The 25,153-nt window shown below is 40.7% G+C and overlaps 1 protein-coding gene across 1 annotated transcript; it reads left to right on the top strand.

The window, feature by feature from the left end:
- On the top strand, positions 1-25,105 carry ERCC3 (ERCC excision repair 3, TFIIH core complex helicase subunit). Its single transcript, XM_032216925.1, has 15 exons — positions 1-823; positions 1,610-1,815; positions 2,496-2,732; positions 3,580-3,629; positions 4,357-4,492; positions 4,753-4,914; positions 7,679-7,883; positions 8,272-8,586; positions 9,484-9,668; positions 10,198-10,400; positions 13,003-13,099; positions 13,308-13,425; positions 14,773-14,891; positions 22,709-22,861; positions 24,703-25,105. Exons 1-15 carry the CDS (start codon positions 805-807, stop codon positions 24,835-24,837), a joined length of 2,340 nt encoding a protein of 779 aa, XP_032072816.1. The 5' UTR covers positions 1-804; the 3' UTR covers positions 24,838-25,105.
- The last annotated feature ends 48 nt before the right edge of the window (positions 25,106-25,153 follow it).

Here is a 25,153-nt window from a genome sequence, read left to right as displayed (position 1 = left end):
TTTTTTTTTTTCTATTGGAAGGTCATTAAATACTGAATTCTTCAAAATAATAACTGATGGGAAAATTCCGCATTTGTAGCAATCTTTCTGGTGAAATGTGGATCAGATAGTGCTGAGTTACACCTGAATGTTGGAAGCCTCTTGGAATTTGGCGAGAACTACTGAGTGGAGGCACAAAGTTGAAATATTCTAACAAGTCAACATTGTTAAGAGGAGATATTTCTGCTCGACAGTGAAGAGACCCTAAATTACATGGCTGATGTAAAAAGTTTTAGTAGTCTCATAATTGGGATTTGTTCTTCAAAAAGCAAAAAATCTCACCTACATCCATTTCCCACACAGCAATAGATCTCATCGAATTAAAAAAGACCTTCCTGGAATGCATCGACACTGCCAAGATTAAAAAGGTTTGTACTGGAAGAAGGTTCCTGCAGACCTGCCCTTGAAGCGGCTGTTCTACAATCATACGGAAGCTGTGCGGACATGTCTTCCGTCGTTTGGGGGTTTTCAACCTTCCATCCCCAGTCCTGCTGATAAGCCCTGAGATTTCCTGAAGGCCTCCTATCCCCGGTTCGCCAAGTTTTCGCTCTGCCTCCTGGGAAGATTTGTCCCGCCCGCTCCCCGCGGAGCGATAAAACGATCCAATCACCGACTACTGCAAAATCGTCCTCCCCCTCGAGGTTCAACCCTCCTGATTACGTCACAGAGGAGGAGCAATCGGATTCGCTTTCTTCTGCTTCGGAAGCGGTGGGGCTCCCCGGAGACGCTCACGGGCGGGCGCTGCGTTGCCGGAACTCCTTAGAGATGGGCAAGAAAGAGCGAGGTAAGCCGTCGCCGCTTTCTCGGGAGGCTCCTTGGCTTCGTCTCCCTAAAATTGGAAGCTGTTTTTGCTACTGTCTGGGATGCCAGTCTTTGTCTTCGGGACGTTGTTTCTTCGACGGGGAAAGTTCTTCAAGGCCTGGCGCCATTGGGTTTTTCTCCCTGCCTTCCTCATGCCCCAACGCCGGTTCTCTTATGCTTACAAAACGTAACGCCCAGCTGTTAGCTTTGATGTCTTTGACCACAATCAGCACGTCCTGGTTTGTGATAAATCGGTGCTTCACCTACTCGCCTTATTCAATTCTGTCTTTAAAGCAAGACGTTGTTTTTGCTTGCACACTCGTCTCTCCCTCCCCCTTCCTTTTGCTATAACCAGGAATAAGCTATTCTGTAAGTGCACACTTTCCCATGGAAAATTTCCATATGCGGAATATATATAGCTCTCTGAAACATAGCAAGCTCTTTAATGAGATTTAGGATGCAGTATCACTTGGGATGTTTTTTATTTCTTCTATTTAGAAAAAAAATGTCGGATTAGTAAACCCAATTTTGCCTTAATCTAAAGGAAAGCTAGTAATAATTTGTATAATAATTTGTATAGCTCTCTGCTTTCTCCTTGAATATAAGAAATATAAGTAGCAACAACTTCTGAAACCAGTAAAATACTATGTTGACATTCATGGTTCCCTCAACGTTTTGCATTAAGAAAGGCTCTATTTGTGTTGTCATGTGGGTGAAGGGAAAACAGTTGTGGAACTGTATGCATGTTTAATTACGGCTGGATTTCCAGATAAGAAGAAATTGAAAAAACGCCACTATGAGGAGGAAGAGGAAGAAGAATATGACCTTACAGGCAAAGAGTCCCAAGAAGCAGTTCCATCAGCTGCAGGGAAACAAGTGGAAGAGTCTGGGCCCAAAGTTGATGAATATGGTGCAAAAGACTACAGGAACCAGATGCCACTTAAAGCTGACCATTCTTCCCGCCCATTGTGGGTGGTAAGTTCTTTTAGAGGCACTGCTTTTCAAAACACTTTTGTTCAAAGAAAGGAAACATAGCTTATTGTTTCCTAGTTTGCTAGCTTCTACATATGAACCTATAAATAGTATCTCCATACCTTTTTGATTCATGTGATGAATGAGACTCTCTGTATTTCTCATTATACATATTAATCTATTTTAAAGGAGATGGAAGGAATATTTGTTGTAAGTTAGGCCATTCTATTGTGATAAGGTGCCTGATTTTTTTGTGATTTGTATGGTGGGGGGAGAGAGGATTAATAACAAAAAGTCATCCATGCAGGCAGAAGCACTACTTTTGCTCTGTGAATGAATTTTCTAGGATGTTACATCATACTTTTTATTCATTTGGGTAATTTTATGAAAAATATCACATTCTTCTCCAGGTGGTTTGGAGACGCATCTTTTGAATGACTCGGTTCAAGAACCCGCAGTCCTTGTCACCTCGGCCAGCATAACCAATAATGAGAGATGCTGGAAACTGTAACTTGATAATATATAAAAGGCCACATGCCCTCTCACCTCTCCACTAAAGCAGAAATACAAATACATTCACAGCATTGAATTGTTTAGGGTGAAATTCTTTTTCTTGCCTCATACTTAATAACTTTGGTATATGTAGTTATTTTTGTTATCTTCAGTTTTTGTCTCTTCTCTAGGCTCCTGATGGCCATGTTTTCTTAGAAGCCTTTTCACCTGTCTACAAGTATGCCCAGGATTTTCTTGTGGCTATTGCTGAACCAGTTTGCCGACCTACTCACGTCCATGAATATAAACTGACTGCTTATTCCCTCTATGCTGCTGTCAGTGTGGGTTTGCAAACCAGCGATATCACTGAATATCTACAAAAGCTTAGTAAGACTGGTGTGCCTTATGGGATCATTCAGTTTATTAAGGTACACTGTCATTCATTACCTAATTCCATGTTCAGAATATAAAGGACTGGATGCTAGGGGGGAGGAAGGTGAGGGGGTAAAACATCACAAGAGATACTGCATCTTCTCTTGTGGTTGGCTTTGGCTCAGAGCTTCATGGGAATAAATGTTTTAGAAATCAAAAGAGAAATATGGCATATACTTTAGTATTTACATTTGATTATTTACTTCATCATAATTAAGGGAGACAAAAAATGGGCGCAACTAGAGAAAGGTTGGTTTTAGATAGGTATAAATGGCTTGTTTTTTTCATGGTAATAAACCAATGCTCCCACTTGCTGTTATGGAAAGTAGCCAAGATTTTACAAGGATATAGTGATCATATTATGTAAGCAAGCTTTTAGCCATTTATGACTTCCCTAATATTTTCTTCATCCCTGATAATACCTTCTAGATAGTGTAAATCCTGTCCATTGAATAGTAAATTTTCTTTTACTTTGCCAGTAGATGCTAAAATATGGGCACAGGTGGCAAAACCTGCTTTATAGAGGAGTTATGAGTTTTGCTAAATCTTCCTTTCTCAACTTCTGGGTCTCAAAGAGTATTATAGCAACAATTGTCTCCATCTGGGTGATAGGCATTTTGGTATAATGATTTAAAGAGTGCTAAGTTGGGAGAAAGTATATGAAATCATATGGTCTAAATCAATATTCAGGGCATTTTTTTAATGAATTGTAGCCAAACCTTTAGTTTTGATTTCCCTTTCTTGTGGAATAGTTTGCTGAAAGTATTCTGTTGTCACCTAATTCTATGTATTATACAACTAGATTTTATGTATCTATTTCTAATTAATAATATTATTTTGTAGCTATGTACAGTTAGTTATGGAAAGGTGAAGCTGGTCCTGAAGCATAACAGGTAAATAGTTACTTGCATGTTTTTTTTTTCCCTGAGTTATGGAGTATGGCATTTTCAAATGTGTATCCTGATATTAGTTTTGGCTTTGATACTCAGTTAACAATCTTGGTTTTTCATAAGGTGTTTACTGAATAAAATATGATTGGATCAGAAATATATGGAAATATAGCTTGTTAAAGTAAGAGCAAGTTTTTGAGGGCCAATGTCTATACAAATAGGAGTAAAATAGAATCAGATATACTGTAGGTCCAAACAAACAAATATGTGATATGGCTGCAGAAAAAACAAAGGAAATAAAACAAAAATGCAACAAACACCCAAATTCACATAACAGAATAACCAGAGGTAACCAATGTATGTTATTTCAAATTGTGACTTGTTAACCCAAGATTTATGGTTTCTTATGTATGAATGTGGCAAGTGTCCCTTTAAGGATTTTAGTCAGATACAAATTCATTCTTTTCTCCAGCTAAATAGTTTTCGCCCTCCCAAGGCTCCTAGAAAGCCATGCGCGCATGCGCAAGGGGCATGGCATGGGGGGCATTAAATTATGCGGGTGGGCATGTGAGTGCCCGCGAAAGCGTACATGCACATGCTTTTGGCACCCGAGGTGAAAAAAGGTTCACTGCTATAGAGGAAGATGTTAAAATGGTAAAAAGTTATAACATTTATAGAATGAATTATTTGCATTATTCACCCCTCCCTTTTTATTTTTAATATTTGCTAGGTATTTTGTAGAAAGCACCCACCCTGAAGTCATTCAGCAACTTCTTCAGGACCAAGTTATTAGGGAATGTCGCCTGAGAAATGCAGAGGGGGAAGAAACTGAACTCATAACAGAAACGTTCAAGAGCAAATCTGCGGTATGTTGAGATTATAGTCTATGCCTTTATGTATTTGCTTTACTAGCTGAACAATTATGTCAAATCTTTATAAGAATCCCTTTTCAATATGGTGAATATGCCACCTATTTTTGTGTATATTGTCACTGCTATTAATCCTTAGGGAGTGCTTTATTTATAGATTATTGTATCTGTACAGTCTGCTTTCATACATTCTTTAAGTGTTTTTGCCTCTCTGGTCTCATTTTCCTCTGCTTAATTGAGAAAGCTATCTATTTTAGATTTCCAAGTCTGGTGAAAATAGTGGACCATCAACTTCTCAAGGGGCAGATGGTCAGAATAAACCAGATGTTCCTGCTGATTTATTTGAATTTTATGAACAAATGGATAAAGATGAAGAAGAGGAAGAGGAAACTCAAACTGTGTCTTTTGAAGTGAAGCAGGTAAATATATGAATTTACTTATATCTTACTATCCTAATTAAAGCATATGGTATATGAACTACTTGCAAATTAATAACATCTTATTTTTGATGTGATGAGATGTCAGATGATTTAAATCTTTTTTCCCAAGTAGTTTTGTGTCTCTGTGCCTTGTCTTCCTTTAAATTTGTAGCATTTCAGGCTATAACTAAAACCAGTCTTAGTAGTGCTGTATAACTGCAACATACTTCCATTAAAGGAATCAATCCCAAACACTCTAGTTTCTATGGTGTTGTGAAAATTGAAGGCTGATCAATGGAATAGAGTGAAAGCATGTTTGAATAATTTGTTTCTGTGTAACAAAATAAAGTATATTTATTCCTGTGGTTTTTGTATGCTAAGCAGCTTAGAAAAGACAGTATGGCTAGGCAAGATTCCATGGCAAAGTAGTTATCCCTGAAGGAGTGTGAATAGCATTTCAGCATAAATTGGCAGAGTCCTCCAGACAAGGAAAGACCATGAGAATCCCTTCTGTACTCCTCCAACTGCTCTTTGTCAGTAGATAGCAGGAGCTGAGGTTTCTGTGGTCAACTTGTGAGTTGAGCAGCTGGAAGTGAGGGATTTCAATTAGGCGCGCAGCTGCATTGAGGTCTGTAAAAGGACATAAAACCCACAAAAGCTTCATTTTGTTAAACACTATTGGATGTAGTCAATTTATAGTTAGATCTTCTGATTGGCAGGATAGGACAAAACCACTTGGTGAGTCAACATTCTTTCTGAATTAAATAAGGAGGAAAAAACTTATAAAGAAATTAAATATTTAGCAAAATGCTTAAAAATGATTGAATGTAAGACAGTTTAAATCAATAAAGGGAGCAGTAAATTTTGAAAGATTGTTGGCAAACGTGGTTTTCAAATATTGGAACTCGGACAAATGGATTGGGCTTTTGTGCGAATTTTGTTTAATATTAAAGAATGTAGATAGTTGGTGGATTTCACCAAAAAAAAGAATACTGGTAGCCCTCAACTAATGCATAGTAAACATTAGAAGTTCTGACAGACCTTAAAATATGACTTCTGATTCAATTTCAAACACCCCCACATCCCCTGTGGTCACGTGATCACATCTGGGGCACTCGGCAACCAGTCTGGATTTACAACTGTTTGCAGCGTCTGATGATGAACATTGTATTTGATTTTTGAAACAGAATTCTTTACAAATGACAAACGTGATTGCCAAAAATGTATAATTACTTATTGAAATTTGAAACAAAAACAAGTCAAAGAATGTATGATAAAGTGGGTTAAAATTTTTGATTATAATATGCAGCTGGAAATATGTGATTAAAAGAATTGAAATTTATACTGTTATATTGAGTTATAATCTTAAAGATAATTTTTATAAAATTATATACTATTGACATATAACATCAGAAAAATGAGTTAGAATGCATAAAAGCACTTTAAATTTATATTGATAATGTGAACAAGAAATGTCATTTTATTATACTTGATGGATGTGCAAAAAGGCTTGAAATTTTTGGGTTCAAATGCATATATTGATTAAGAGGATTTTAAAGATGAATATGCAACTAAAACCAAAGCTTTTCTTCTTGGAAATGATGAATAAACAGTTGGAAAAAAGTCATGGAATGTTTTTTTTAATATGATAACTGCAGCAAGCTTATTGTACAAAAATGGACAGATTTGGCAATATCTATGATGGGAATTGTTGGTGAAGATAAGCAATGCTTTACAAAATATTTAAGCAAATATATTTATGTTTTGTATTCTAGCAAGAAACACTTTATTATTATGACTTCACATCTTAAGAACACGGGAGTGGTTTAATGCAATGCTAGGTGATATCTGTTGAAGTCCTATAGGAATAGTGAATAACTAGAACTCCTGGTGAAGCAGATAACCATGCATTTTCTGTGATGTTTTGATGAAAGCACATAGATACAATCAGGAAGGAGCCTAGTATCACAGAAAAAGCCAAGGATTTCTTCCTTTAATTTCCTATTAAAGTTACCTATAAATTGTGTATATAACAGCCACATTGTATTTTGTGTGTGTGTAAATTTTATTGAAATTTTTAAAGATAAGAGTAAGATTAATACAAACTAAAAGAGCAAAAAAGAAAAAGAAAAAAGGTACAAAAACTACAAAAATATGAAAGAAAAAAATATAAAGTAGTTTCCAATCTTCTTTACAGTAATTTTAAGCACAATTATAAAGTGACCTTCGTTTTGATTTGAATTTGATTTGAATTTGATTTGTTTATTTATAGGCCGCCCTTTTCCCTGAGGGGACTCAGGGCGGCTTACAATCAAAAAAGGGAAGGGGAGTGTAGGACAATACCAAAAAGAGATGTGCACAAAGTAAATTAGACAGTAAAACTCAACATTCACTCAGCATTCGGGAGGGGCGAAAATAAGATTATTTCCCTCTATTTACATTGTGACCCTCTTATTTCTCTATTCCGTCCTATATAAACATCAAAACCATAAATCAGAAGTTCATTTTTATGCAAAAAGTCCATACAAGTCAATTTGATCATTCTATTTTGTGACTTATGAAACTTTTTCAGAGTATGGGAAATGTTTCTGGATTTGTGACTGATGATCCGTTGCTCTAATGTGTGTGTGTTTTAGAAGAGAGTATGTGCAACTTGACACCTCAAACTTTATGAAAAAATTTCAGCATTTTCCTATAGCTTTAAATGAATAACAGAACAGAAGAACTGTAAAAGACCCTCCTACCTTTCTGTTTCCATTTCTAGGAAATGATTGAAGAGCTTCAGAAGCGTTGCATTCATCTGGAGTACCCTCTGCTTGCTGAATATGATTTCAGAAATGATTCAGTGAATCCAGATATTAACATAGATTTGAAACCCACAGCTGTTCTCCGACCATATCAGGAGAAGAGTTTGAGAAAAATGTTTGGGAATGGTCGTGCTAGATCTGGGGTTATCGTCTTGCCTTGTGGTGAGTGGACTCTGCTGAAATTGAATGTTCTTTAAAATTACCTGATTGAGATTAGATTCTGAGAGAAGACTTGTAAAAATAGCATTTATGTCACAGTATGTCCATATTTATTTCTCTCTTCTGTAGATATCTCTGAGCATCTCGGAACAAAATTCTCATATCATTTCTGTACAGTTTATACATATTTTATAATTAGTTTCAGTAACAGAGTGACATGAGTTGCTTTCAGACCATGTTGGTGTCTTTTTTTTTTAAATAGGGACTACGTTAGAGTTTTCAAAGCTCTTTTCAGAGGGACATATCAAGCTCAATATTATATTATTTTTTTCTCTGGATAGTAATACATTCCATGCAAAGTTTTGATAAATTTTCATTTCATTCACTGCAGGTGCTGGCAAATCGCTTGTAGGCGTAACAGCTGCTAGCACCGTCCGTAAGCGGTGCCTAGTATTGGGTAATTCTGCTGTCTCAGTGGAGCAGTGGAAAGCCCAGTTCAAGATGTGGTCTACCATTGACGATAGCCAAATCTGCCGATTTACTTCTGATGCCAAAGACAAGCCAATTGGCTGTTCTATAGCTATCAGCACATATTCCATGTTGGGACACACAACAAAGAGGTCATGGGAGGCAGAGAGAGTGATGGAATGGTTGAAGAGCCAAGAATGGGGTCTGATGATCCTTGATGAAGTGCATACCATACCTGGTAAAGACTCTCCTAATGACTATTGCTTTTGTCCCAGCTGAGGTTTCATTCCTGAATAATGGAAGCCCTGATTATTCTGAAATACGTTGACAATACTGCTTTGCAAAAAGTAGTATATGTTTATAATGAATCTAACATGTAAAATGAAACAAATAACAATAGCACGAATGCTGCAATTCGATGCATTTTTAAGCATCAAATATATATCTTTTATTGTACTTACATCTTAATGATAATTGCTGCAGTTTTTTATTTTTTGGTGGAGAATTTTAAAAAATCCCAGTATGATTTAAACCTAGTGCATGGCTTTTGGATTTAGATATTAGCCAACTTAGTAATGAATTGCCCAAATTGATACTACTGTATTTAATTTAATTTCTGTAGATTTAATTTGTGAAATGAGTTGTATGAGAAATACTGTTAAGTTGTTGCTACAAAACCTATCATGTAGATCAGGGATGTCAAACTTGATTTCATTGAGGGCAGCATCAGGGTTGTGTTTGACCTCGGGGTGGCTAGGTGGGCGTGGCCAGCTCGATGTCTGTTTTCAATTGCGATGGCCTCCTGCAGCCCTCTGCCAGTAAAAACGGAGCTCGGGGGGGACATGCTCCCTACCCCAGATCCATTTTCAATGGCAGAAGCACCTCGGGTCGGTCCTTCACTATTTCCAGGGTGGCCCCGTGGGCCAGATCTAAGCATCCCATGGGCCGGATTCAGCCAGTGGGCCTTGAGCTTGACACTAGATAAATGTGTGGAAATCAACTAAACACATCTAATTTTAACGTAAGATTCACAAATGGTTCATTTAATATCACTTAGCATGAAAAATTAACATGGTGCTATTTTTTAAAATACTTCTCAGACAGGATCTCACTTCTTTTTACACAATTCTTTCAGCAAAAATGTTCAGGCGTGTGCTCACTATTGTTCAGGCCCATTGCAAGCTTGGATTAACAGCTACTCTTGTCCGGGAAGATGACAAAATTGTAGACCTGAATTTCCTGATTGGGCCTAAACTCTATGAAGCCAATTGGATGGAATTGCAAAACAGTGGTTATATTGCTAAAGTCCAGTGTGCTGAGGTAAGGAATGTTTTGTTCAGTGCGAGCTGTGCAAATACATTTTCCAGCAGCAATATTTTTCCTCAGCTAACTTACAATTGGGGTATAACACTCTGGACCATTTGATACTGGAAGTAAAATTTCTGTATGTGACTTGTTTTAGAAATCCTGGTTTGATTTGCCTCCTTTTTAAAAATAATTTCAGTCATCTTGTTTCCCAGTTACAGCTCATTACTCCATAACTCACACTTTTCCCAAGTCTTCTCTCTGAGGGAAAAATCTTCAACAGGGAAAAGAAACAGCTTCTCTTTAATCAATTGCTGCTAGGGATAGAATCAGAAGTTGATAATAGTTCTATATGGGTTTTTAAATAATCAGAAATGTTTAATAAGGCTGAAAATATCTGCCCTTGTCTTATCTTTCCTGCTAGCATAAATACTTTTTTTCTTTTTATCATACAGTGTAATCTTGTAAACTTTTATCCCTGTCACATTTCTGTTGTAAACCTATTGATCTATTGTTACTAAAGTCTGTACTTTATTTTATGTAGGTTTGGTGTCCAATGTCTCCTGAATTCTACAGAGAATATGTAGCTATTAAAACAAAGAAGCGGATATTGCTCTATACCATGAACCCAAACAAATTTAGGGCTTGCCAGTTCCTGATTAAATTCCATGAACGAAGGAATGATAAGATCATTGTATTTGCTGACAATGTGTTTGCTTTGAAGGAGTATGCTGTTAGATTAGGCAAGTAAGTATTCGTGAATTTTAGATATTTGTGTGTTTCTTAAATTTTATAAGCAAAAAAAGACCTCTTCCAGGTTTGTGACCTTGCATATTAAATCCTTAAAATCAACAGTACTACTTACTACTTTTTATATATTCATTTGCATGAAATTACAGGAGTATCAACTAGGGACAAAAAGATGTCTTAAGTTATAAAGAATTCTTGACAAATAAGTTAGCAACTTGAGGTTGCTTCAGAAATGATAGATTTTTCTCATTGGTAGAATTCCTCAATAAAATAAAATAATGGATGCAAGTTACACAAGGCTCTTGCACTTGATTATCAACAATCTATTTTCCTACATGTACAGTTATGAGTACATACAAGTACAAACACATAATTTTAATACTGGGCCTTTGAAGTTTTGAGGACTGCATGCCAGAAAAGGGCAATAATTGGACAAATCTATATTTAATTGAATTTGATTAAAGTTATCTTAAAGCTACATCATTCCTCAGGCCAATTTCCTCTTTTGTCCCAATAAGTAATGAGAATTCTGTAGCTACTTTTGGAAGGTTTCCAGAGATTACAACTAAGGAATCCATGCACCTCATATGCTTTCCTGATCTTCAAAGTTGTAATGTATGATATCTTGATTTATATATGCAATAAAAATATTTTGCTGTTGGGAAATTTATGAAAAGGTCCTTAAAGCTGTTTTATAATAATGTAATCTAAATTCAATCTAAATTCAAAGGGCAGTTACATTGTAATTATTTGATAATGGGGACGTTAACTTAAAACACTGCAGTGTGAATACGGTTTTTAAGAGTCTCTTGCTTTTGTTGTTTTGTAAGGGGATAGCAGAGGATGAGATGGTTAGATAGTATCATCAACATAGTGAACAAAAATTTGGGCCCATTGCAGGAGATAGTGGAAGACAGACAGGGCATGCTATTTGTCCATGGGATCACAAAAAGTTAAACACGACAGCGCCTGAATTACAGACACTTATTTTCTGATTGAGAAGAACATTAAGTAGTATGTTTCCAGTTAGCTATCTGTTTTCTGTGGTACAAGAAAAAATATAGTTGATGCAATAATTTGCCATGTGAGGTATCCTTGGTGTTCTTGCTTGTTTTCTTGCAAGACTTACCCAAACTAGGTACCACCACTGCTGGCCACAATTTGCTGTGTGTTTTTCAGCACTCTAAAGATCAATTCTACATATTCAGTTTAACTAGTTAACATTTGACAAACCTATGCAGCAGAAGAGCAAGGTACCTATTTCTGCAAGATATACTTGCCAGAATATCTTGCAGAAGCAGTATTTAAATACATTGTTCAAGTCCAGTATCAGAGCCAGAATATAAATGCAAGATAGAAACACTAAGGAAAATTGTTGCAGTGTCATTGTTTTATGTAGTAGTGTGTTTTTGTTTCTTTTAAATAGTAGTTGCTGTTGTAGCTTGATCATTTTGGTTGTTAGATTTATTTTCTCTGTTTCCTCTAGTACCAGAAGCAGTATATATATTCCCCTGTCAGTTTTCTCCTCCAAATTTTTCTGCAACAATATCTATGTGAAGTGGGTTGAGATGAAAGCGAATCACCAACCCAAACTCAGTGAGCTTTTATCAGTCAGATAAAATTTGAACCTAAGTCTCCTAAGGTGGTTTTGTAATCTGGAATAATTTTCAAAAAATATTCTTCTTTGAGGATATTTTAAATTATTTCATTAATACTATAGCATTTTACTTGGTCCATGGAAGCTTCAGAGAGACCATCAAGTCTCAGTTTGTGATTTATTTTCAAGCTTATATTCATGTATGTTAAGTCTTTGTCTTCTTTCTTTCTCTTTCTTTTTTTTTCTTTCTTTTTCTTTTCTGTTGGATATTAAGTATATATTTCAAATTTGATGTATGTTTTCAAACATGTTTAATTTGAATTGTGTTAGCTTATTTTATTTCAGTATGTCATATGCACTTAGCAGACACCTTAGATTGTATCTCTGATTGAATACTTACACCATGCTCTGGCAGCATCTATTTACTTTGCCACAAAATATATGTTGATTGTTCATTTTCACTGTAGCTCTCAGTGAACTATTTTGAGACCAGAACAATTTAATTCAAAAGTGCAACTTAGATTGATCAGATATAAGAGGAAAGGGGAAAGAAGAACACAGCTGTTAAGTACAAGTTCATTGGTTCAGCTGAAGAAAATACCTTTTTTATTTTAACAGCTGCTTCTCTCCTTTCATGTAGGATTAGCAGATATATTCCGCCCACTGATCTGTTGAGTCATGAGACACACATCAAGCACATAACATTTTACAACTGTCAGGATTTATTTCTGTGGCGGAAAGGTTGTCTGACAGAATGAATTTGTTTCCAAATGAGTGGGAACACAATCCAGTGAACTAAAAATAAACGAGAGAAAAAATGCTACAAAAAATGAAAGTTCTTCTATAAAAGTATAGCTTAATTACATAGTGAAAACATATTGCTGCCGTTTTTTTCATCTTCTTAATCATAATATATTTATAATAGTATGAACTACCTGAATCCAGGAAGTAAAATATTATAACTATTTGATCCTTTACATGTATGCATATTGTCTCTTTTAGACCTTATATTTATGGGCCTACAGCACAGGGGGAGAGAATGCAAATACTGCAGAATTTCAAACACAATCCCAAAATCAATACCATCTTTATCTCCAAGGTAATTCATGTTGCTCTGCTTGATATTGGACTTAATTAGAGAGGTTCAGTATTTATTTTGAATAATCTGTAAATTGTTTTTATTTTATTTTTCATATTCATGTGTTTTTCATTGTTGGCCACAAGCTAATATGTTTTACTAAGATTTGGTTATCTATGTTAATATGAGAATATAGTTTGTTTCCTAAAGGGTCCTTATGAATTTACAGGTTGGTGATACATCTTTTGATCTGCCAGAAGCCAATGTTCTCATTCAGATTTCATCTCATGGAGGTTCTCGAAGGCAGGAGGCTCAGAGGCTGGGTCGAGTCTTAAGAGCTAAAAAAGGTAAATCGAGTCTTGTGTTGCAAGATTCTGTAATTTTAATGGAACTGAAGCATGAAAGTAATGTTATTTAGCTGACTAAGCACATACAATTTGCTATTGTCCTGTTTTGTCACTGTCAGCTCAAGATTGCAGGTTATGACAAAATTCAAAAAAATTATAAAAAGTACTTCAATAGTGGGCTATCGTTTTCTCTTTCCTGCCTAATCATTCCTCCAAACATTTAATATTTTTCGTTATTTAAAGATACAGTTTAGTAGATCTTAGGTTAAAGAGACTGCTTATTCTGAGTGAACTTTGATGGCAGCTTTGCCAAAATTGTAATACCACTGTAGTATTATTTTACAATGTGATTAGGGCTTGGAGAAATATTTTTTCATGCCACACTACCCCAAAGGAAACAGAGTGATTGAGGTATTCCATTAGCAGCTTGACCAACCAAAGTATAAAGTTAGCAATAATGACATCTGATGTGAGTATGAGATGTGTTTTTAAGACTAATGCATATAAGTACTTTCTGACTGAGTGTTTGGTATTTTAGTGTAAAGTACTCCTTCCTCTAGACCCAAAACTAAGCCTCTGTCAGCAGTTAAATTACAACAAAGAGTAAAAACGTACTAGAACTTATAAAATGCATTTTTGTATTCCACAAATTTCCAAATTAAGAACATTAAAATTATGCTAGCAAACTGTATTTGATAAATTACATCCTTTCTATTCTGTAAAAATTGGAGCACCCAGTTTGACATGTGAGATACCTGGTTTGCTATCTTGGGGACTTCCTTTTCCATCTAACATTGTAATTTTAAAGCATTCTTTTAATGTAAAAAAAAGTGAGATGTCTTCTGCATCATCTTTATTTTCAATGAGGCCTCCAGGATTCAGATGGATACGATACAGTTTCTTTTTAAAAAGTTGAGAGGGAATGGGAGGCTGAAAAATGCTTTGTTTGAAAGTATGTTCACTTTACTAAAGAAAGGATAGGATTTTCTGCTCAGGGTGAAGATTTGCTCCCCTTCAGAGGGCAAAATTGCTGCAATATATTATGGTACAGGTCATGTGCCAGATCAGCTGGATTTTGCATTAACAGGAAAAAAAGCACTTACTATAAATTTCCTGGAAGAAATCATGATTTTTTAGGTGAGAAAAAATGGGGTTTTCTTTTGCTAATGTATACATTTAAATTTGGCAGAATATTGTTATCAGTATACTTAATTATAGGATACTAGAAAGCAATTATAGGAAGTAACTTTTGTAGACAAGAGAAAACCAACAAAACTTGGTTTTTCTTGAAAGTTTTGACTTGCTAGATGTGAGCTGATCTTCCATTGCTAATTTTTTTTTCTTCAGGAATGATTGCAGAGGAATACAATGCCTTTTTTTATTCTTTGGTCTCTCAGGACACTCAAGAAATGGCATATTCTACAAAACGTCAAAGATTTCTAGTAGATCAAGGTTACAGCTTTAAGGTAATTCTGTAATTTGTAATTTACAGAACTGAGAATACAGAACCGGCTTTAATTTTTATTATATTCAGATATTCAGTATTTAAACCAGTGGTTCCTAACATGGAGCCCATGCCCAACAGGGGAGCAATTTGATTTTTAATGGGGGTAATTTGAACCTTGTTTAAACCAATGGCCTTTTAAGCTTCCTCCGTGTGAGTAGAGTTCATATGTTGAGTAAAGTAAGAATTATATGTCACGGGGGGGGGGGGGGGGAAGGCATCAGGATTTTAGAGATGCTTAGGTGGGACATGGCCCAAAAAAGGTTGGGAACCACTGGTTTAAACTGTTCAAACTCGAGACCGTGGGCAGAGTTTCAGAGTACTACAGTCAAACCAATGTGCCACTAGATGTCCAATATTTTCATTATATTGTAGCAGCTGAAAATCAGTCCCATTTTAAATTTATTATTTTAAATGAAACAGCTGTTGCATTGTAATTATGTTTCTGCCCCTGGGACAAATTTTATACAGTTATTCCTCGACTTACAACTGTTCATTTAGTGACTGTTCAAAGTTATAACAGCAGTGAAAAATGTGACTTATGACCATTTTCAGTTACAACCTTTGTAGCGACCCCATGATGTCATCAAAATTCAGATGCTTGACAATTGGTTCATATCTATGATCATCATTGTATTTCAAGGTCATATATTGTGACCTCACAAGCAAAGCCACATTTATTTAGTATTTATTTATAAAATTTATTGGCCACCCATCTTATTGCAAAGTATCTCTGGGAGGCTTACAGATACATATACTATTACAACTTAAAAAGTTAAAATCAGACATTAAAACCAAGGACAAATGGGGAGGGTAGGAAAGGAGGAGGGAAGGGGGATCTGGTATTACTCAACCACCTCCATTGTGTTGCTCCCCCATTGGGGCCCAAGCAGACTGGCAGAGCTACATCTTAGGCCCTTATGAAAAGATGGGGCTAGGGCACGATGTTCCAGTGGGCAGGAGCAATAGCAGATAAGGCCCTTCTCCTGGAACCTGCCAGCCAGAATAATCAGGCTGATCGGATCCGCAGCATGCCTCATTTGCCAGCCTGAGTGGTAAGGCCGATTGCTTTGAAATTTTGACACAACGTTGCATTCGAATACGCACATGTTTTTATATACCTATATTATAGATATAATATAGTATTCCGGAGGCTGCCCGTCACAGGGAGCTTGGAGGGTGCCAGGCTGGGGCCTGCGGGAGCATCTTCCATGGCAGCTCTTTCAGAGGCCACCGTGGCTCACTTCCATGCGGGGGCCGCCTCTGCCGAGGGAGCCGTAGCAGATGCAGCGAGTAGCAGGGCCGCCAGGTGGGCAAGACCCTGCTGGCAACGGCATGACCCTGCCTGGAGGGAACCACCCTGGGAATGTTTCTTTCTTCGCATGCTGTTGGTAAATGTGCCCATTCCAACTTCTTTCCAGCAATTGAAAATTGTTTCTCACATGGACAATTATATGTTGCATATTCTAGAGTCAGCAAACCAGACAATCTCTATATCTGCACAGACAATGGAACAACAAAAATATTGTATATCCACAAGCACTGTGAAATTAAACATATTAGTAACTTGCACTTTCTCTTTTCTTCCTTTTCCATTTAACCAGACTGGGCCACAGCAACACGTGGCCGGGTACAGCTAGTGTGACAATAAATCAAGGAAAAAATAACAAAAAGACCGTTGGCTTACCTGAACGGTTGTTCTCGGGGCACTGCAAGGAGAGTCCAATAGTGTGTTAACACAGCCTATCTGCCCTTGGACTGAGTGATGTTTTTCTGTTGACCACACCTCCCTTTGCCTCTGCATGCTCAGTTTGAAAACGAAGGAGACAGTCCTGTAATCAGTTACAGTCAATACAGTCACATCGTGTAAGAGAAAAACCACACCCCGGGCGGGTTTGGACTCTCCTCGCAGTGCCCCGAGAACGACCATTCAGGTAAGCCAACGGTCTTTCTCCAGTGCACTGCTCGGAGAGTCCAATAGTGGGACATGCCCAAGCTATTGAGTCCCAGGGTGGGGAAGCACCGGAGCCTCTGGAACTTCAGCTACTCTTTGTAATACTCTTCTCCCAAAGGAGGCTTCGGCTGAGGCAAAGGTGTCAATTCTATAGTTTTTAATGAAGGCTGTGGGGGAGGCCCACGTGGCCGCTCTGCAAATGTCAAGAATAGATGCCTGGGTCGCCCAGGTTGCAGAAGCTGCTGCGCTCCTAGTAGAGTGTGCGGTGACCCGGCACGGAGCCCTCTTGCCCTGGTGCTCATATGCCAGTTTTATGCAAGCGCGTAACCAACGACCCACTGTGTGTGAAGAGACTTTGTGGCCCAGAGACGCAGGGAGGAAGGAGACAAAGAACGCCTCTGAACGGCAGAAGTCTTTTGTTCTCTTTACATACGTGCGCACGGCTCGTCTCACGTCCAACTTATGCCACTCACGCTCCTTAGGGTGAGAAGGATGGGAACAGAAGTTGGGCAAGATAATCTCCTGAGACCTGTGAAACAGAGAGTTAATTTTCGGAGTAAAGGACGGATCAAGTCTCAGAATTACTCTGTCCGGGTGAATCACACACAGGTCCTCTCTGACAGAAAGAGCTGCCAGCTCAGAAACCCTGCGTGCTGACGTAATAGCCACCAAGAAGGCCGTTTTGATGGTTAGGTGGCATAGACTGGTCGTGCGCAAGGTTCAAATGGAGCTTTCGGCAGCGCCTTAAGCACGAATGGAAGGTCCCATGACGGATACCAGTGAACAGCTGGAGGGCTGATGTTCGCTGCTCCCTTAAGGAAGCTCTTAATCTGAGGATGTTGACTCGGAGAACGAGAGGAGCCCCTGGCCAGGATAGTGGACCTGCAACCTGACGTCTAAGGGTGCTGACAGCAAGGCCTTTATCTAGACCCTCCTGCAAGAAGTCTAGGGTCTGAGTAATCGAGGCTGATGAGGCCTCTATGTCTCTAGCCTTGCACCACTGAGAGAATGCAGCCCAGGTGGCGTCGTAGATTCTAGTAGTGGAAGGTCTCCTGGATGCTTGTATCGTTCGAATGACCTGGTCAGAGAATTTCTGCTTCCTCAGGAGTTCCCCCTCAAGTGCCAAACGGCTAGCTGTAGCCACTGGGGCTCCAGATGGCTGACGGCCCCCTGGCTGAGTGAGATTTGGCCCTGAGGGATTCGCCACGGTCTCTGAACTGAGAGACTGACCAGGTCTGCGTACCAGGCCCTTCTGGGCCAAAAGAGAGCCACGAGGATAAGGTCTGCCTTTTCGACCAGGAGCTTGCTCATCACCTGAGGTATAAGTGGAAGAGGAGGGAATGCATACAATAGTCCCTGAGGCCACTCTGACCTCAGCGTGTTTGTCCCCTCCGCTAGGGGCAGCGACTGAAGAAGCGTGGGAGATGTATGTTGGTGTGTGTGGAAAACAGGTCTACTTGCGGTTTGCCGAATCTCCTCACGACCTGCTGGAACAGGTCCGGGTGCAGGCGCCACTCAGAGTGGTCGATGCGTTGGCGGCTCAGCCAGTCTGCTTCCCGGTTGCTGATGCCGGAGATGTGATCTGCACTGAGAGAAGCAGATGACGTTCCGCCCACCTGCCCAGAGCTTCCGCCTCGAGCATGAGGGCCTTTGATTGAGTGCCCCTCTGCCGGTTTATATGTGCTTTGGTCGCCACATTGTCTGTCATTAACAGTACATGAGCCCCTTTTACGAGAGCAGAAAACCTTCGCAATGCGAGGCGGGCTGCCCTCAGTTCCAGCCAATTGATGCTGTGAGCAGTCTCCCTCTGAGTCCATCGGCCTTGGGCTAGGTGACCTTGACAATGGGCGCCCCACCCCAGGAGACTGGCGTCTGTGGTGACAACTAGCCTTTCCAGCTCCTTGAACAAGCAGCCCTTCCTGACTGCCTTGGACCTCCACCATGCCAGAGATCGGAGATCCGCGGGAGCTGAACGTGCCTGTGTGAGTTGCTGATCTTGGCCCTCTGCATTGGCAGCAGGAACCACTGCAGCTCCCTGGCGTGGAGACGAGCCCAGGGGACCACCTTCAGGCACGATATCATTATTCCCAGGAGCTGGGAAAGCTGGATGATTGGTACCGACCTGACAAGGCTGCAGTGTTTCACTCTGCATCTCAGGTTGGACAGCCGGTCTGGAGAAAGAAATACCTGGCAGGAGGTGGAGTTGATGACTGCACCCACCCATACAGGTGGACGGCCGGAACTGGCTCTTCTCCATGTTGACAGAGAAGCCATGGTGCTGCAGAGTCTGCACAGTTAGGGTAACATCACGGTGTGCCTGCTTGGTGGTGAGAGAATGAATAATTATATCGTCCAAATAACATTCCAGACGAACTGGATGACTGCGGAAGTGAGCCGCTAGCACTGCCAGTATTTTGGTAAATGTTCTGGGCGCAGATGATAGCCCGAAGGGAAGCACCCTGTATTGATAATGCTTCCCTTCCGAACAGAACCTCAGGAACCGCCTGTGGGCCGCATGGATAGGGACATGCAGATCTATTGAGATCTATTGAGGTCAATAGGTCCCCCTCCCTCACACAGTCCAGGATGGAGTGGAGTGACTGCATCTTGAACCTCTTGTAAGCCAGATGCTGATTCAGGCTTTTGAGGTCCAAGATGGCCCTCCACCCCCCTGAGCTCTTGGGCACAAGAAATAGGATAGAGTAGAAGCCCCTCCCCTCTGATCCCTGGGGACTGGCTCTATCGCCTCTATCTCTAGGAGATGGCGGATTTCTGCTCTCATGCGCTCCCTCTTCTCTGGGTTCCTGGGGGTAGGGCAGCGAAGAAACTTCCTCTGGGGGAAGGTTAGAAAGTCCAGGACAAGGCCCCTCCGAATGGTGTTGAGGACCCACTTGTTATCTCCTCCCACCTGTCGGCATACAGCCGCAGCCGACCTCCGATGGGGGGATCCCCGCGACCGTCACCTTTCCCTTACGAAAGGGTCGGGAGCTACCACTGTTGTTTCCGCCTCCTTGGAATGGTCTCCGAAAGGAAGACTGGGATTGGTTGGCACGAGAACCGAAGGAGGATCTGTCCTGGTGCCTCTCCCTCCCCTGCCTGAAAGGTTTTCTGGTAGGAGGAAGGGTGAGAAGATTGCCCTGCTTCCTGATTTCTGTAAGGTCTCTTACGAAAGGACCCCGCCCCCTTACGGTCACCCCTCTTAAGCGTTGCAGGAAGGATTTTACGTTTGTCTTTAGTCTCGGTGACAAACTTGTCTAGAGCATCTCCGAACAGAAGACCTCCCTTAAATGGGGCCGATGCCAGCTTCCATTTGGCTTTCATTTCGGCTTGCCAATGCCTGAGCCATAGAAGACGGCGTAAAGTGATATTGGAGGCAAGGGCCCTGGACAAGAATTTAGCAGCTGTCAAGGTGGCATCCGCCGAATACTCGACAGCGGTAATAATTTTGGTCAGCTCATGGTGCCATCTAGACTTCCGGGGGGGCGGCCGAGATCTGAGTTAGCGCAGCCAAAATAAGGTGGCCCTGATAAAGAATGAAGCAGAGGTGGATGCCTTAATGGCCCAGGCATGTGTGTTTTCTGGCACGCCTTTTCCGACCTCTTATCCTCTGCCTTTAGTCCCTCTAGGAGCTCAGCTGGCAGGTTTGAGTTGGAAGTTAGGGACACAACCGGGGCATCTACTTCAGGAAATTTCAGGATGTCCTCCATCTTCCCTTCCAGGGCATACAATGCCCTGTCACCCCCACTGGGGTTGGTCAGTGTGCCTGGCTGTAGCCACTGGCGCTGTACCGCATCCATAAAGAGGTCAGGTACAGGGATGACCTCAGGTGCTGCTACTGTCTCTTTGAACAGGCCGTGCTTGTGATCCTTGGATGTAGAAGCCTGAGCAGCCTCAGGCTTGGAAGAGGGCCCTAGTTCCGTAGCCGTCATGGCTTTGTGCAAGATGGATTTAAATAAAGACGGCTTGAAGAGGCCAGTGAAGGCCGGTTTGTCAGGGGTAAGGTCTTTGTCCTCAGAGAGAACGAAAATTTCTCCCTCCTGCTGCTCAGAACTGGAAAGCTCAGAATGAGATGGACTGGAGGAGTCAGAAGAAGATACAGGCTCTTTAGAGGTGGAGGCTTTAGGTTGGCGTTTTTTCTTTGGGGGCTTGGCCTTGCGAGAACCCCTGTGCTTAATACCCTCAGCTATCCCTTGGGAAATGGCCAAGGAAATCACGTCCCTCATCTCATCTGAGAGAGCAGGACCATTACCCTTCTTCCGTTTCTGTTTGCTGGGCCTGCGGTGGCCAGCCCTGCCTGAGCTGGATTCATCTTTCTCACCCAGGGAATCCTGGATGGAATCACGTTCCTCCCCAATGGAGGAGCTAGGGGAGTCGGTACCCCCAAGAAGCCTCAGGAGAGGGATCCCTTGACCTATAGTATCCCCAGATAGGAATTCATTCCCCCCAGGGGCCTGGGCTGGAGGAGGGGAAGCTACCTCCCTGCTGCGATGGTTAGGGCTAGGTTCTGCCTGGTGGGGCCTAGAGACCTCCCTGGGATCCACTGTGGCTCTTGGTGAAGACCTTTCACTGGAGCCCTTGTGCCCTTTGCCTTTTTTAGCTGAGGGATCCAGCTTGCTGCGCTTGCTGGAGGGCCCTGCCTGCTCCCCTAAGGCCTCCCTGCATTCCTCTGCCATGCTCAGGGCACCCACGGGGCCTGGAAGCTAGCTGGAACAGGGATGGGAACGAGCTGGCCAAAGATGGCTCAAATGACGCTTGCAGACTCTTCAGGAGGGAAGGGCCGCCTGTTGGTCGGATTCCTTCCTCCCACCGCCCTCGGATCCCCGAGACTTAGCTTCTTCTTCTCTGGAGGGGGACACTAGCTGGCTCCCCGGACTAGTCCCCAGCCTCCCTGCGGCATTCTGCAGTCGCTGAGGGCTGGCTGTATCTCTGCTAGAGCTGCCTGGGCTCTTCGCTCTTCCTTCTGCTTCCACAAGCGAGGCTTCGAAGAACTCCGCTCTCCTCACGAGCCGCGCGTCCTCCTCTTCTCGGCCTCGCTCTGGAGCGATCCAAAATGGTGGCGGGTGCGCGCGCAGCCACCTCCCGCTCTTTTTCGCCTCACAGCCCGAAAAGCGCGCGAAGGGTTCAACCGTCGCCGCTGTTGCCGGGCAGAATTGAGAGCCGAGTTGGCCAGCAGCTAAGAAGCCTGCAGGCTCCCAGAACATTGGCTGGGGGTTTTAAACCCCTGGGCTCATGTGGGGATGGTCTCCCACTGCCCCTGCCACTCGCCAGCAGCCGCTGGGCGAGGGTTCACAGACCCCTGGAGCGCTTGCGACCAGTGGCTGCAGAGGAAGCCCTGGTGCCCTCTTAAAGCGACACAAACCTCCAGGAATCAAACCTGACAGTTCTTGTAATAGAAAGACAATTCTGTAATTAAGAAGTCAAACGTGGTCCAATGTGGGAAACTTTCCAGCCTATCTGACCTTAGACTGGAGCACTCCCAAAACAGTCCCAACGGGCGGACTGAGTTTTCAAACTGAGCATGCAGAGGCAAAGGGAGGCGTGGTCAACAGAAAAACATCACTCAGTCCAAGGGCAGATAGGCTGTGTTAACCCACTATTGGACTCTCCGAGCAATGCACTGGAGAATGACTAGTGTGCTGCAGCATTTGAACACCTGATAGTATGAATCATGCCCTAGAAGCATATGCAGTATGAGCTAGTTTTCCACTAAAATCTTTCTCAACTTTTAAAATTTCCCAAATAAGACTCTGTATAGGCACTTTGCCCTTGAGACCAAACAATGGTAAAGAATCGAATAGAATAATATTGTCTCTTCCTGTTTCCAGGTAATTACTAAACTTGCAGGTATGGAAGAGGAAGAACTTATGTTTTCATCCAAAGAAGAGCAGCAGCAGCTCCTCCAAAAGGTTTTACAAGCTTCTGACCTGGATGCTGAGGAAGAGGTGGTTGCAGGAGAATATGGTTCCAAGTCATCTCAGGCAAGTAGTTATTATATCAAGATCCCAGAGTCAGTTGTGTAAGTTGGGCATCATTTAAATGACACAATTAAGAACATTTTATATAACAGGAAAATAATCTCTGTACAATTTTACATTTATCACTCAAGGGAATGTTTTGGCTTATAGCCTAGGACTTTTCCCTGTCTGCTACAATGGTATTAATCCCCATAGTCCTTCAGGTTTTCTGATAGTGTACCCAACACCACTGTACAGGTGATCCTTGACTTATGACAGCCTTGGAATGGGTGCTTTACAGCCCATGAAACACTTCTGGACATTGTAAAATGTCTCCCCCACCCACAGGTGACATGACTGCTTTTCAGGTGCTTGGCCACTGGCTCACATTTACAGCTGGTTGCCCCACAATCATATGAATGCTACTTGCAGCCTTCCCTGCCTGTTTCCCCAGAAAGCCAGTGGTGGAAGTCATCAGAGGAGGTTATAAGCAGAGACGATAGAGGGGAGCTGAAAGAATTCCATGGGGTGCAGGAAAGAAGCTAAAATCTTCAGAATTTCAATTCTATTTCTTCAGCTCACTGAAGGATTTCCCCTGTGCATGGAGAATCCTTTGGCAGGCTGCAGGAACATTTGAAAACCAGAGAGTTACCTGCCTCAATTCCATGCAGAGCTGGAGTAGTTCTTCAGAGTAGTTATTTTCCTTGATCTGCTTAATGACCTGGGAGATTGCAACCTGGAGTGGCAGGATTGTTGTTCTTGAACAAAGCAATCACATGGGCAGTTGCTTAACCACCTCACTCAGTGGTTGAGGGTTAAGGTTTCTTTTAAAATCCAACTTTTGCTTCTGTAGAGCTTCACAGGTAATACTATAGCTTGTAAGACTCTGATCTTTGTAGGTATAGGTATAACACAGAATATGAATATCTTTTCCAAGTGCTAGTAGTCTGTGACATATTTCTTGACTGATTAAGTCTTTATTATTGATTGAGTCTAAACGACAAAAGCTGTCTGCCATTTCATGTCAGTTGTTGTACCTGATAGCATTAGTTTGGTTTTCTTAATCTTAGTTCCATTTTTTTTCATTGTGCTCCTTAATTATCACTACTACAGCTTGAGATTCTTGTTTTTTCAGTTATCAGAATAGTGTTATCAGCATAGCACACCAATGAACATCATAGTTATTTATGTTTGTTTTACACTTTGCAGTTTATGGAAGGTCTTCCAGTTAATAGAGAATGTAAAAAGGTACACTTGGGGGACAGCATTGAGAAATGCCACCCGCCCATAGCAGCTTAAATTCAGCTTAATTTCATTTTTGTAACCTGAATTGTTTAATTACTCTAGACCATACAAAAGTTCCCCCTGAAGTCTTCCAAAATAACAAGGAAATCAGCATACTAAGAAAAAAAATGTAGAATTTCCTCCCCTTCTTTCAGCCTGTGTTTATCACTAGCCCTCTCTTGCACTTAAGGAACTTTTCCATTTCATAATTTAAATTACTAATTTGGTTGTTTAGGAATGGATTTTTTTCAAATCCTGTGATTTATTCTAGCTGCTCGTGCTCCAATCACATATATGTGACTTTTTTGCAAAGGTACTTAGATGTGAGTGGCTGTTTAAATGTAAATAATTCAGTGTCACATGAATTTTTGCATGAAAAGGCTGTAGTTTTATTTATAAAGAAGGTATAATGTCCTTTAAAAGTATTTGAAAACTCTTTTTATGTCTTTTAATTCTTTTTATATGGATTTTAATTTTTGATTGAGAGCATCCCAGAGTTGGTTGAGTTGATTGAAAGATGGGTGGCTATGTAAATTCTTTAAATAAATAAATAAAATTAAAATTTTGTTCTTCTTTTCTAGATATCTCGACATTACGGCACAATGAGTTCTATGTCTGGAGCAGATGATACAGTTTACATGGAATATCAATCCTCACGAAGCAAGGCATCTTCAAATAAACATATTCACCCACTCTTTAAACGCTTTAGGAAATAATATCAGGAAAATGCATTATAGCTATAAAAATGTTAAAATTTCATATTATTTCATAATTAAGGAAATGGAATAAGCAATTTGCTCACAACTGAAGATAATTATTTCAGTATTCTATATTCTTGGAATATTATTAACTTTATTTTTATTTAACAGTTTCAGAGATTCTTAAGAATATTTGAATGTGTTTTATATTTATATTTGTAGTAAGATGATCATAAGGGTGCAAATACCTGAAAGCACTGAATAAAAACACTCTATATTAAAAGATTCTCATCACCCTATCCCTGATTTTATTCTGGTATCTTAAATACTTTAT

The sequence above is a fragment of the Thamnophis elegans genome, chromosome 1 (genome assembly GCF_009769535.1).
Source record: "Thamnophis elegans isolate rThaEle1 chromosome 1, rThaEle1.pri, whole genome shotgun sequence".
NCBI classification, from domain to species: domain Eukaryota; kingdom Metazoa; phylum Chordata; class Lepidosauria; order Squamata; family Colubridae; genus Thamnophis; species Thamnophis elegans.
This window is presented reverse-complemented; position numbering and strand designations above follow the sequence as displayed.

What these genes read in the sequence shown, in the direction of transcription:
- ERCC3 (XM_032216925.1), top strand. An exon ending in AGTCTTAAGAGCTAAAAAAG is followed by an intron (nt 13,426 to 14,772) that starts GTAAATCGAGTC and finishes TTTTTTCTTCAG; the next exon opens with GAATGATTGCAGAGGAATAC. An exon ending in ATGGTTCCAAGTCATCTCAG is followed by an intron (nt 22,862 to 24,702) that starts GCAAGTAGTTAT and finishes CTTCTTTTCTAG; the next exon opens with ATATCTCGACATTACGGCAC.